Source organism: Delphinus delphis, chromosome X, assembly GCF_949987515.2.
Source record: "Delphinus delphis chromosome X, mDelDel1.2, whole genome shotgun sequence".
Classification (NCBI taxonomy): domain Eukaryota; kingdom Metazoa; phylum Chordata; class Mammalia; order Artiodactyla; family Delphinidae; genus Delphinus; species Delphinus delphis.
In genome coordinates, this window is record NC_082704.1 from 71,302,406 (window position 1) to 71,316,397 (window position 13,992).

The 13,992-nt window shown below is 35.6% G+C and overlaps 1 protein-coding gene across 1 annotated transcript in view; it reads left to right on the forward strand.

Annotated features, from left to right (window-relative positions):
* The window catches only part of OPHN1 (oligophrenin 1), a 599,190-nt gene that overhangs the window by 446,430 nt on the left and 138,768 nt on the right, over nt 1-13,992 (forward strand). Inside the window, exons 16-17 of the mRNA XM_060002992.1 lie at nt 8,637-8,721; nt 13,762-13,820. Coding sequence (XP_059858975.1) covers nt 8,637-8,721; nt 13,762-13,820 — 144 coding nt within the window. The remainder of the gene's footprint in view (nt 1-8,636; nt 8,722-13,761; nt 13,821-13,992) is intronic.

Consider the following 13,992-nt stretch of genomic DNA (forward strand, 5'->3'; position numbering starts at 1 on the left):
AATGAAACAGTCTCTTGTCTTGGGATCCAGGAATCTGTATTTCACAAAGCTTCCCTAATGTCTCTGGTGCCGTTTGTCACCTGACTATAGGCTCATTTTGGGGATGCATAGTTTCAGTGCATATTCTACATCAAATGATGACCCCAATATAGCTGTCAAATGGTCATCTCTGTTCCAGTTTCTAGAACTTGTTAACCTTGCTGTATATTCATGATGTGCTCCAGGGTGCATACAAAACTTCATTTTCTAATATGCTCAGAATGTCATTCCCAAACCAAGAGCCTATAAAAATTCATTTGGTTTTCTGCGAATTGAATGGTTTTTTTTACATGTTAATTCTTCTGTTAATTTGAAATTGAATATGTTTGGTTGTGAAATAGGGATCTAACTGAATTTTTTCCAAATTATTAATTTTCTATGCTCCATTTATTGAATGTCTTCTTTTTTCACTAATTTATAATGCTGCTTTTATTGTATATTAAGTTCTTATATTTACATGATGATCTTTTCATGAGCTGTTCACTTTTTCCATTTGTTATTCTTGTACTAGTATGACCTTGTTATTATTGTAGCATCTTTAATCATTTTCCTATCAAGTAGCACAAATTCTCCCCAATTATTCTTCTTTAAAAAAATGTTTAAACCATTTTTGCCAACTCATTGTCCCATGTAAACTTTTTATCATGTTCCAGAAAACATAAGCTTTTTGACATTTTTATTTGAATCCTATTAAATCTAAAACTTAATTGGAGTCAAGTTGATAACTTTTCAATATTTAGTCTTTCTGTACAGAATCACAGTATATGTTTTCATTTATGCAGTTTTCTTTTTATATTTTATACTTTTTTCTAGATAAGTCCTAAATGTTTACGTATATTTATTCCTAGGTTTGATTATAAAAATAACATATACACACACACACATGCACAGAGTACCATTTTTCCTATTATCAATAAATTTTTGAACTGATTATTGCTAGTGTATAAGATGCTTATGATTTTTGTATCTTTATTTTCTGACCAAGGATTTTAACAAGATTTCCTGTGAGTTTTAACAATTTTTTAATTGTTTATTTTGGGTTTTTCGGGTGGACAATTACGTCATTGATAAATAATTCTTACTCTATCTCCTTTCCAACAGCTCTAAGTTTCCTATTCCTTGTTTAATTACATTAAATGTCCTAGCTGTTCACTGCCTTTGCCATTCATTAAAATCATCTGGAGAATTTAAAAAACAACCAAGACTCACCTCCAGAGGTTCTGATTTACTTTACATGGAGAGGAGCCTGGACATTGTTATTTTCAAAGTTTCTCAGAGATTTCTAGAAGTTAGGTTTGAGAATCATTGTTCAAAACACTCTGATCCAATGATAAGTAGTAGTGGTGAAAGAAGGATTCCTTTCTGGCTTCTGATCTTAAGCTTTAACTATGATATCAACTGATCATTTGAGACAGATTCAGTGGTGTACTGGATGTGCTCATACTGGCTCATGAGACCTGACTTTGCACATCTTTTCCAAACTTCAAGTTTATTGACATCGTGGTAGCTTGGAATTGGCCCCACTCCACAGAATTTGGCAAATGCTGCAAATCAAGGCTCCCCTCCTCTCCCAGCATACTATTGTAAATATTTCCTTCTATTCCTAATCTAAGGGTAATTTTTATCTTCATTACTATTTGAGTTTTATTGAAGCCACCTTTCATCATATTGACAACTTATCACCAAAGTTTTAAAACTTTCTATTTCTTGCAGTATTTTTTTTTCAGATGGATGCCTGTATTCTGATTCTTCAGAGTTTTTCCCTTATTTTGAGCTACATTGACTTTTCCTGGCCCTAATAACTTTTCAGTTTGTTGTTTCTATTACATTATAGACAAGGAGGAGTCAAATTTGGGTTTGTAAGATATTGGTTTGAGTTCTTGCTCAAACTTTCAGGTCCAAATGAGTAGAAAAGCGAAACATTACTCCAACAATCACTGCTGTGGTAAACCTCAGATTCAGAGGGTAGTTCGTTTGGGTGGAAAAGAAAATCTCAGTCACTAACTTAGAGGAATATCTTGACTGCATGTTTCTCCAATAATTCTCTATAAATACTATCTTGTCACAAAGATGTGCATAAGAATTATGCAATATAAAGCTGAAATTGGCATTCTCTGAGAAGTAATTGGAATTCAGAAATCATAGTCATGTCAGTTACATGCAGACCCATATGTTTTACAATCAAATGAGCTGAAATTTGGGTAGATAGGTTCTTTTGAAGATTAAGAAGCCTAAATGCGACACATGGCTAAATTTATGGCCACTTTACTTTCACTGAGAATGGACAGGCCTTGGGCAGGGCCAAGATTTTACACAAATAAGGCTGCAGTAATCTTCAGAATATACCAATTACCAATTTATATAGGAGGATATTATTCTCATTCAAGCAATTGAAGTGTTGATTCTATAGCTGGGAATCTTTTGCCTTTACTTAGTGCAAAAGGATGAAGCTTACCTACTATATGCCAGACACTCTTCTGAGAGAAAAGGATTATATAAGGGGAAGCACAGGCACAAGCTTAAAGTGGTTGCCCCTCTGGAGGGCATAGGCACTAAACCTTGTGGGCATCACTGCAGCACCTTCTCTGCCAGCATGCAGAGTGCAAGAGCTATGGAGGTGTGACTACTTCCACATGTATTTTGATGGGTGGAGGCAAAGGGCTGTTGTAAGCCATGGCCACCACAGAGAGTCCCCACTGGTGCAATGCCAAATGGAGCTGTGGGAATGGGGCTGCCTCCATTACCCCGGACTAGTAGAACCACATGTATGCAGTTTCAGCCTGGGAGTCACCCGCACTGAACTCTGACCCAGGAGAGCTGCAGAATGTGCTGTGCCGACCAAGCCATGGGAGCAGGGCCACCCAAAGCCTTGGGGACAGGACCACTACCCCAGTGTGTCTAGAAGGCAGGATCCCCATGCAAACTGGCCTTAAGTTTTGGGACTTGCTCAGTACCAGTACCCCTTTCTATTTTCTTATTTCTTCCTTTTGGAATGGGAGTGTTTGTTCTTTGCCTGTCCCATGTTTGTAGTTTGGAAGCACCTAACATGCTTGATTTCGCAGGTTGCCAGCTGGAGAGCAGTTTGCTTCAGGATGAATTATCTCACCAGTATCTGATTTAGATGATATTTAGATAAGACATTGAACTTAGACTTTTTTTTAAATCATAAACTTTATTTAACCCTATATATTAAGAATATTACCAATTTAATATGTAATATAACAAATTATTAATGAGATATTTTACATTCCTTTTTGTACTAATTCTTCAAAATGTGGTGTCTATTTTATACTTACAGAATATCTCAACTCCAACTAACCGCTATTTTTCCTTCCATTTTTATTGAGATATAATTGACATATATATGTTTAAGGTGTACAAAATAATGATTTGACTTACATACATCATGAAATGATTACCACAATAAGCTTACTAAAAATCCATAGTCTCATATAAATATAGCATAAAAGAAATAGAAAATAAGATTTACTGTTTTAACAACTTTCATATACAACATAGAGCAGTGTTAATTATCTTTGTCATGTTGTAAATTACATATCTAGTACTTACTGATCTTATAACTAGAAGCTTGTACCTTTTGACTACCTTCATCTAATTCCCCCTTCCCCCATGCCCTGTCTCTGATAACCACAAAGCTGATCTCTTTTTCTCTGAATTTGTTTGTTGGTTTTTGAAGTATAATTGACCTACAGCAGTGTGTTAGTTCCTGGTACACAAGATAGTGATTCAATATTTCTGTACATTTAAAAATGATCACCATGATAAGTATAGTTGTCATCTGTCACCTTACAAAGATATTACATAATTATTGACTATATTCCCCACACTGTACATTTCATAATGTAACTAGAAGTTTAATCTCCCTAACCTATTTCTCTCCTCCCCTCAACCACTACTCCACTGACAACCACCTGTTTATTCTCTTTATCTGTGACTCTGTTTGGTTATGTTTTCACGTTTGTTTTGTTTTTTTAAGATTCCACATGTAAGTGAAATCATACAGTATTTGTCTTACTCTGTCTGACTTATTTCACTTAGCATAATACCCCCTAGGTCCACCCATGCTGTGACAAGTAGCAAGATTTCATTCTTTTTTATGGCTGAGTAATATTCCACTATGTATATATAACATATATTCCTTATCCATTCATTTGTCGATGGACACTTAGGTTGAACCTAACATATGGGTGCATATATCTTTTCAAATTAGTGTTTTCATTTTCTTCACATAAATACCCAGAGTGGAGTTTCTGGATTTTATGGTAGTTTTATTTTCAATTTTTTAAGGAATCTTCATATTGCTTTCCATAGGGGCTGCACCAGTGTACATTCCTACCAACAGTGAATGAGTGTTCTTTTCTCCACATCTTCACCAACACTTACTATTTCTTGTCTTTTTGATAATAGCCATTCTGACAGATGTGAGGTGTTAGCTCATTGTAGTTTTGATTTGCATTTCCCTAATGATTTTGAACATCTTTTCATGCGCCTGTGGCTATCTGTATATCTTCTTTGGAAAAATCTCTATTCATGTCCTCTGTCATTTTTAAAATTGTGTTGTTGGTTTCTTTGAAGTGGAATTATATGATTTCTTTTTTATATTTTGAATATAATATATATATATTATCCTTGTATATATCCTTGTTGTGTGTGTGTGTGTGTTGTATATGTGTGTGTGTGTATACATATATATATATATATATATATATTCTTGTTGGATATATCATTTGCAAATATCTTCTTGCATTCAGTAAGGTGGCTTTTCATTTTGTTGATAGTTTCCTTTTCTGTGCAAAAGCTTTGTAAGTTGATGTAGTCTCACTTTTTTTTTTGCTTTTATTTTCCTTGCCTGAGGAGACATATTCCAAAAAATATTACTAAGACTGATATCAAAGAGCCTACCACTTATGTTTTCTTCTAGATGTTTTATGGTTTCAGGTCTTGTATTTAAGCGTTTAATTCATTTTGAGTTTATTTTTGTATGTGGCATGAGAAAGTAGTCCAGTTTGATTCTTCTGCATGTAACTAGCTGTCCAGTTTTCCCAAACCATTTATTGGAAAGAGGGTCTTCTCTCCATGGTATATTCTTGCCTCCTTTGTCATAGATTAATTTACTATATAAGCATGGGTTTATTTCTGGATGCTCTATGCTGTTTCATTGATCTATGGGACTGTTTTTGTGCCAGTACCATACTATTTTTATTACTGTAGCTTTGTAGTATAGTTTGAATTCAGGACATGTGATACGTCTACTTCTGTACTTCTTTCTCAAGTTTGTTTTGGCTATTTGGGGTCTTGAGTTTCCATACAAATTTTAGAATTATTTGTTCTACTTTTGTGGAAAATGCCATTTGTATTTTGATAGGGATTTCATTGAATATTATATTACTGTTATTTCTTTCTAGTTTAATTTCATATTGGTGTAAGGTTTTATTCTTTTGAATTTATTAAGGTCTGTTTTATGGCCCAGAATGTGGTCTATCTTAATGAATGTTCTATATGAACTTTAGAAGAATGTGTATTCGCTTTTGTTGGATGAAGTAGTCTATAAATGTCAATTAAATCCAGCTGATTGATGATGCTGTTCAGTTCAATTACTTACTGATTTTTTAACCATTGTATCTGTCAATTACCAATAAAGGGGTGTTGAAAAGCACATGTTTCAGTGCTTTTTTGTTGGATGCATATCTTTTAAGGATAGGTATGTATCCTTGGAGAATTAATCCTTCTATTTAATGGCCCTCTTTATCCCTGATAATTTCCTTGATCTGAAGTCTGCTTTGTTTGAAATGAATAGAGCTACCTCAGCTTTGTTTTTGATTAATGTTAGCGTGGTATATCGTTCTCCGTCCCTTTTTTAATCTATATGTCTCTTTATATTTGAAGTCGGTTTCTTGTAGATAATATATAATTAAGTCTTATTTTATAATACACTCTGACAGTCTGTGTATTTTCATTGGTGTATTTATACCGTTGACATTTAAAGTGATTATTGATATAGTTGGATTAATACCTACCATACTTGCTACATTTTTCTGGTCATGGTCCTTGTTCTTCATTTCTCTTTTCATTTTCCACTCTTTTTCTGCCTTCTCTGGGTTTAACTGAGTATTTTTTATGATTCTATTTTTTCTATTCTGTTAACGTATAAATTATACTTTTTTAAAACTCATTTTTAGTGGTTGCCCTTGCATTTGCAACATACATTTACAATTTATCCAAGTCCTCTTTCAAATAATACCATACCACTACACTGTTAGTGCCAGTACTTTATAACAGAATGTTTCTAATTCCTCTCTTTAATCCCTTATAACATTTTTGTCATTCATTTCACTTTCCATAAGCTATAATCACTGAATACATTGTTGCTATTATTTTAAACTTTTATCTCTTAGACCAGTTAATAATAAGAGTAATAGTGTTTTGTTTACCTTCATTTATTCCTCCTCTAATACTCTTCATTTCTTTATGTAAATATGAATTATTGACCTATAGGTTTCTCTGTGAAGAACTTCTTTTAACATCCCTTGCAAGGGAGATCTACTGGTGACAAATTTTCTCAAATTGTAGATTTGTAGATCAAACAATTGTCCTTGTTTTTATTTCCTCTATTGTCTTTTGTTTATCTGAGAAAGTATTTATTTCTCATTCATCTTTGAAAGGTAATTTCTTTCTTTCAGGCTGGTCTTTTTTTTCCTTTTAACACTTTAAATATTTCATTCCACTCTCTTCTTGTTTACATGGTTTCTTGAGAAAAGTTGGAATAATTCTTATTGTGCTCTTCCTTCAGTAAGGTGTTTTTTTCTTCTGGCTTCTATCAAGATTTTTTCTTTGTCTTTGGTTTTATTCAGTTTGATTGTGGTATACCTAGGTGTAGATTCTTTTGATATGTATCCTGATTGGTGTTTTCCAAGATTCCTGGATTTGTGGTTTTGTGTTTATTATTAGTTTTCAGAAATTCTCAGTCATCATTGCTTAAGATATTTCTGCTGTTCCTTTTTCTCTTTCTTCTCCTTCTAGTATTCCCATTGCATGTATGTTACACCTTTTGTTATTGTCCCACAGTTTTTGGATATTCTCTTCTGTCTTTTTCTTTCTTTCTTTTTTTTCCTCATTGCATTTTATTTTTGGAAGTTTATACTGACATATCTTCAAGTTCACTGATTATTTTCTCACCTGTGTCCATCAACGGAATTCTTCATTCTGTTATGGTGTTTCTGATTTCTAAAATTTCCTTTTGATTCTTTCTTAAGGCTTCTATCTCTCTGCTTACATTAATCCAACTCCTTTTTTTAATGTTGTCCACTTTACCCATTATGGTCCTTGGTATATTAATCATAGTTGTTTTAAATTCCTAGTTTGATAATTATAAAGTATCTGCCATATCTGAGTCTTATTATGATGCTTTCTGTGTTTCTTGAAACTTTTTTTGTCTTTTAGTGTTTTCTTGTAATTTTTGTTGCAAGCCAGACATTATGGGTAAAAGGAACTGAGGTAAATGGGTCTTTAGCATGAGGTTTTATTTATCTGACTAGAGTTTAGCTTGTGTTTTTTGGTTGCTGTAACTGTAGGTCTCAGGGGCTAAACTTACCTCTGGTGTCCTTGTTTTTATTTCCTCTCTTGTCTTTTGTTTTCCCTAGAGACTTCTTAAATATTGTCTGAGAAGAATAATTCTTTTAGTCATATTCCCTTGTTATTATCCAGGAAGCCTGTTGATATGGTGGTAAGGTGTGAGGGCAGGGGTAGTGTTCTACAATTCTACAGTTATGTGTCAGTATTTTAGTGAACCTGTACTTCTGGCCTGTGACTTTCACAAGCATTTCTCAGTTTTGTTTCAGTTTTCTCCCTTGGAAGAGACAGGAAGGGATTTCATATCTGGAATTGGGAAATTTCCCCCTTCCCAGGTCAGTTAAGCTCTGTTAAAGTAGTTTCTCTTGAGGGTAGGCCTTATTAAGAAGAATGAAATGCTCTGTGCATATTTTTAAATGGCTAATTTTCTTATCCCCTTCTCAGAATTACAGTAACATGAGGGAATTTTTCTCAGATCTTCACTGTGAGAACCTGATAGGGCTCCTGGAGGTAAAACTCACAAAAACTTGGGAGTCCCCTAGGACTGGGCCTGCTTAAAATTTTTAACTCTCAATCTTGTCCACACTGAGCCACTAGCAATTTGCCAATTACAGATTGGGTTTTCCTAGCCCTGTACTGTTTCCCAAGGAGTTTTCTAACCTTGGGCTTCTGCTCTATAAGTTTTGATTCTCTGTATGTGCCTGTCTGTTTATTCAGTTTGCCCTATGACCTCAGTTCTCTGATGGAACTAAGAGGAGTTGACTTTCAGTTTGTTCCATTTTTTTTTCTTATTGTGTGAATGAAAGAGGTGGCTTCCAAGCTCCTTACATCCCTAGCTGGAATATAAGGGAATTTTTGAGACCTCAAAAACATGTTTGTTGTAAAGTTTTCATCTTTTGAAAACTGGTTAGAGTAACTATCTTTTAATTAATGCACTTTAAATGTAAGATAAAATGTAAGATCTTGTGGAATGTTAACTTATTTCTCATTTTTTTCTTCTCAAACAGATCCTAAATGTCCAGGAGATGTTGATTTTCATAATAGTGACTGGGACATTAAGACAATCACCAGCTCCTTGAAATTCTACCTCAGGTATATCTGATATGATTTGGAACATTCCTTTTCAGAGTTGATGAAATATTTCTGGATGGAGACTGGAGTTAATGTGGTCCCAATTTTGGGAGGTTGGATAGGATTGCTAAAGAAAAAAATAGTGAAAAAAATTTCTGTCAAAGAAGAATGTGCATTAGGAGACTTTTTAAAATTTGGGAATTTAAGCGAGGGAAGCATTAAAATAATAGAATAGTTATTGAAATATGGCTTTTTTGAAGAAAATTGGCTTTAAAAAAGATTATTTAAAAATCACACCCTTAAAATAATTGAAGTTTTGCCATTGTGCACAGATAGGGTGATGTCACAAATGGACTCACTAGTAAAATCAAGAGTTGTGACATTTCAAGGTTGTTAACATGTTTTGGTGGATAATAACCATTTTGAAACATTAAATTGCATTTACACAAACATAATTTGTGTATTTGTATGTCTTTTGTTAAAATGGCAATAAAAACCAAAAAACTACAACCATAAAAATGTTAGAACTGAATGAAGTGATGGCAGTCGGGAAAAAAATTAACTTACAAGCAAAATTTGGGGATGCACAATGATGATGAATATATCATTCAGTTTATTGGCATAGATTTATATTACGTAAAAATATTTGTGACATATGCACTTTTTAAAGTCATTCATTTCTTACCATTTTCTATGTCCCATGTATGCACCATACTTTATGTGGTAAAATGTCTTCTTTTCAATTACTGTACTCTTTAGACATTAAGATAGGTACTTTAGCTATGGGAAATGTCATTAATCCAAAATAGATTGGGTCCCAGATATTGCTATTAAATGACCTTCTGCTGTAGCATCATCTTAGAACTTTAAGTAAACATGAATGCTCTTTCCAGGGGTATTTCTCCTGCATATGCCGAAGAAGAAAAGCACTGGTGTTGGAGGGTTTATTCTGTGCTAGGCTGTGTTCTAGTTGCTTACGTTGACAATATCATTGTTTTTTTCTCACAATAATCTTATAAGGTAGGTGTTACCATACTCATTTTACAGATGAAGAAATTAAATCATATCCCTCCCCCATTAAGTGATATTCATGATCGTGGCTCATATTATTTGAACCTAAGTATCTCTGACTTATAAGGCCACTGGTACTGGAGCACCTTATTCCCCTATTCCCCACTGCCCAGGGGCTGTGGCCTTCTTGGAGTTGCTTGGGTAATTTAAGAAAGACAGAGCAATCTGCTATGCATACTTTCAGGAGACTCGTGATGATGAGAATAATGCAAGTAAATAACTCTGTGTCTCTAGCCTCCTTAAAAGGAGTTAGTTTTTTCAGAGATTTATATAGAGTAAGTCCCTCCCACATTACGTCTTTCCCAGCTTATCCCATAACAAGCAGTGTAGCTCTTTTGAAAGATGAGAAGATCGAGCCTGAAAGTTTGAGTGGCCTGTACCCCCAATAAGAGATATTTGTTCTTAAGTGTCTTATCCATGAACATTTAATATGTACTAGCCAGTCAACACCCTTTAGATTTCTTAAATGTGTCAGTATTTTCATAGTGGACTTCCTCCATCTGTGTTCTAGGCACCTAACTCACCCCTTGTCTCCAACACTTCTAGAAAATTACTGTAAAAAACATCCCTTCTCTCTTCTGTATCTTTACCCTCTCTCATTCAACAGGCTTTTTCCTCTCAGCATGTAAATATGCTCCAACATTACACATCTCTTTGCATTCATTTATTCTACCGTTCACTAAACCATTCAGTAAACATTTCCTGACCTACTCTATGCCTAGCATGGTGTCTGGCAGTAGCCATACAGTTGTGAGTAGATATGACCTTATAAAGGTTATAGTCCAGTGAAGTGGACAAAAGACAAATAATTATACAAATATAATGTGCTATGATAAGTTCTCTGAAGGAAAAGTGCAAGGTGCTATGCAGTCATATAATAGGAAGGCCTAACTTATTCTGGTTTTTAGTTTGGAATGATGTTTGAATTATAACTTGGAGTCAACTGGGGATGGAGGGAGGCATTTCCAGACAGAAATAACTTCATATGCAAAGACTTTGAAGCAAGAGGAAGACCCTTTTAAGAAACTACATGTACCAGTTTACGTGGAGTATTGAGTGTAGACAGGGAGGGAGAGATATGTAGGGGCCAGATCATACAAGGGCTTTTAGGACATTTTAAGAATTGGGGTATGAATTTGTATTAAAAGGAATGAGAATATATTGAAAGATTTTTAAGCAGGAGGTTATATGATGAGATTTGCATTTTGAGAAAAACATAGAGAGATGAGATTAGAGAGAGGCAAAATAAGTAGAGGTGGAAACCAATTAGCAAGCTATTGCTGTGGTCCCGGAAAGAGATGATGCTTCTGTGTGGACTAGGGAGTAGCGGTGAGGATAGATAGAAATAAGCATATTCAAGAGATTTAGGGAGTAAACTTGGATATGAAGATGGAGGAGAGGGAGATAAAAGAATGGCTTCCACATTTCCCACCCATACAACCAAATGATGGTCATACATTTACTGATTTGGGAAACATAAGAAAATGACTAAATTTGAGGGATATGACAAGTTAGGTTTTGGATATGTCAAATTTGGGTGTCTTTGAAGAAATCAGGAGAATTTTAAGTAGGCAATTTGATATATAGGAAATATATAGGAATGAAACTCAAGAATTCTGGGCTCGAGCTAAAAAATTGAGAATCATCAACAGTGTAGATGATAATTGGAGTCAGGAGCTTAGATGAGATTGCCTAGTGAGATATTTCACCCCTTCCCAATCTAGCTTCAGTGTATGAAGTAATATACACTCCCTGTCTCTGCTTCTTAATGTCCCAGTTTACTCCTTAACCCACTGCAGTCTGACTCCTGCCCCCTCTGCTCTACTGAAGCTGCTCTTGCCAAGGTCACCAGTGATTCCCTCAATTCTAAATACAATGGACAATTGTCAGCCTTTACCTTATTTGACCTCTTTGTAGCATTTGAAGCTGTTAACAAGCCCTCCTTGAAACTTTCTTCTTTTCGATTCTGCTAATCCATTGCTTTTGGATTTTCTCTCACCTCTGACAATTTTTAGAAGTCCCTTTTATGGACTTTCTACCTGGTATTTCCTAGGGCTTTCCTCTCTTTTTACTACACTGAGGGGATGGAAAATTCAAATATCCACAAGAGCCAGGACATGAAAATGACTGAAGTAGACTGCTTTTATGTTAAACATGTTGCATATAAAACCTTTACTTGCATAGCAATCCCTTTGTTTATATATAAACAGCAATATTCTTTACTTCCACAAATAACCATATGGACCCAATATAGACAGATCTTTCAGTTTTTCAATAGAGGCAGACAATATTGACTTTTATGTGTAATATACAATTTTTTCGTATTCTGATGACTCATTCAATTCCATTTCTTTTTTACACACTACTCTGGACAGGGAAGAATTGTTGAAAGGTCTCATGTAGCTGTTGGCTGCCAGTTTGTCATCTTTCCTTGAGCAGTGGTATCTGTTCTCATGGTTCTAATCACCCTCCTAGGCTCATGATTTCCACATCTACTTCTCAGATCTAGAAAGGCACTCCATCCATCTTCCTAATAAACATCTGCCTTTGGCTATCCCAGAAACCCTTCTGACATAGCATCTCCACTTCCCTCTCAATCAATTTCTAATCTATTCAGTCACCCAAACCAGATTACTCTCTCCGTCACCAGCATATGCAATTATTGAAGCTCTGTCTTTAATGTCTTTCAAATGACTCTTCTTACATTTTCTTTCTATCCCTAATGGCACTATTTTCGTTTAGGCCTTTATTATTTCTCACCTAGATTACTACAATAATAGCAGTGGCAAGCAGTATAAAGTAGTGATTAAGAACATGGACTTGAGACAGACTGCTAAATTCTGCCACTTACTAATTGTGTGGTCTAGGATGAACTATTTAACTTTTCTGAAGCTCAGTTTCCTTATCTATAAAGTGGAGATAATAACAATATCTACCTTACAGGGTTGTCATGAGAATTAAGTGAGTAAATATATATAAACCACTTAGAACAGTGGATAGTTTGTTATTATTATTATTAGTGTATTACTTCCTTCCTCTGAGCCATGCATCACCTACATTTTGTATATGGAACTCTCCTCAACTAGACTATTAGCTCCTTGGAGGTTTAGGCTATGTCTAATTCATCTGGATCCCCAATACCTGGCACAATGCCAGTCACGAGTAGGTGCTCAGCCAACATTTTTTTTTTTTTGGCTGCACCACACAGCAAGCGGGATCTTAGTTCCCCAACCAGGGGTTGAACCCATTCCCCCTGCAGTGGAAGTATGGAGTGTTAACCACTGGACCACCAGGGAAGTCCCTCAGCCAATATTTTTTGACTAAATAAAGAAACCTATTTGAGGCTCAATTTCCTTCTCCATTAAATGGGTATTTGAATTACTGCTTCACCTCACAGGATCTTTGGAAGGATCAAATGGGAGGACAGATATAAAAGCACTTTGGGGGCTTCCCTGGTGGCGCAGTGGTTGAGAGTCCGCCTGCCGATGCAGGGGACGCGGGTTCGTGCCCCGGTCTGGGAAGATCCCACATGCCGCGGAGCGGCTAGTCCCGCGAGCCATGGCCGCTGAGCCTGCGCATCTGGAGCCTGTGCTCCGCAACGGGAGAAGCCACAACAGTGAGAGGCCCGTGTACTGCAAAAAAAAAAAAAAAAAGCACTTTGGAAACTGAGGAACTATCCAACTGTAAGGACTTCATAGTAGCATTCATAGTGGGTCCACTTTGGAATTTTGCAGGACTGATTTGTGCCTCTTTTCACTTTGGGGAACTAATTGGAGACCCTGCACAAGGTCTCAGCTCATACTTTTATAGGTCTTCTGTCAAATTACTAGCAACTAGGATTCCTCTGACAAAGTTTCAGATGAAGAGAGAAATGTATGTAGTCATTAATCTGTGGAGCTCAGAAACTTCAGCCTTGCTGCTCACAGAACTGCGCATCTAAGGCCTTGCTACTCCCTCCCCAAAGGAACTTACAGTCTTCATTAATTTCAGGAATCTTTCTGAACCTGTCATGACCTATAGACTTCACAAAGAGCTGGTCTCTGCTGCCAGTAAGTATTTATGTTACTTAGTTAATTGTGTTGTCCTCGCTTCTAAGTAATATTTACAGCAACAAGCCTAGAAGACTGCTTGAGGGAAAGTGAGGGAAAAAACAAACATATACACAGATTTTGTCCACTGTCAAATGAGAGTATTCTTACTTGCTAACTCAAGTGTTGTATT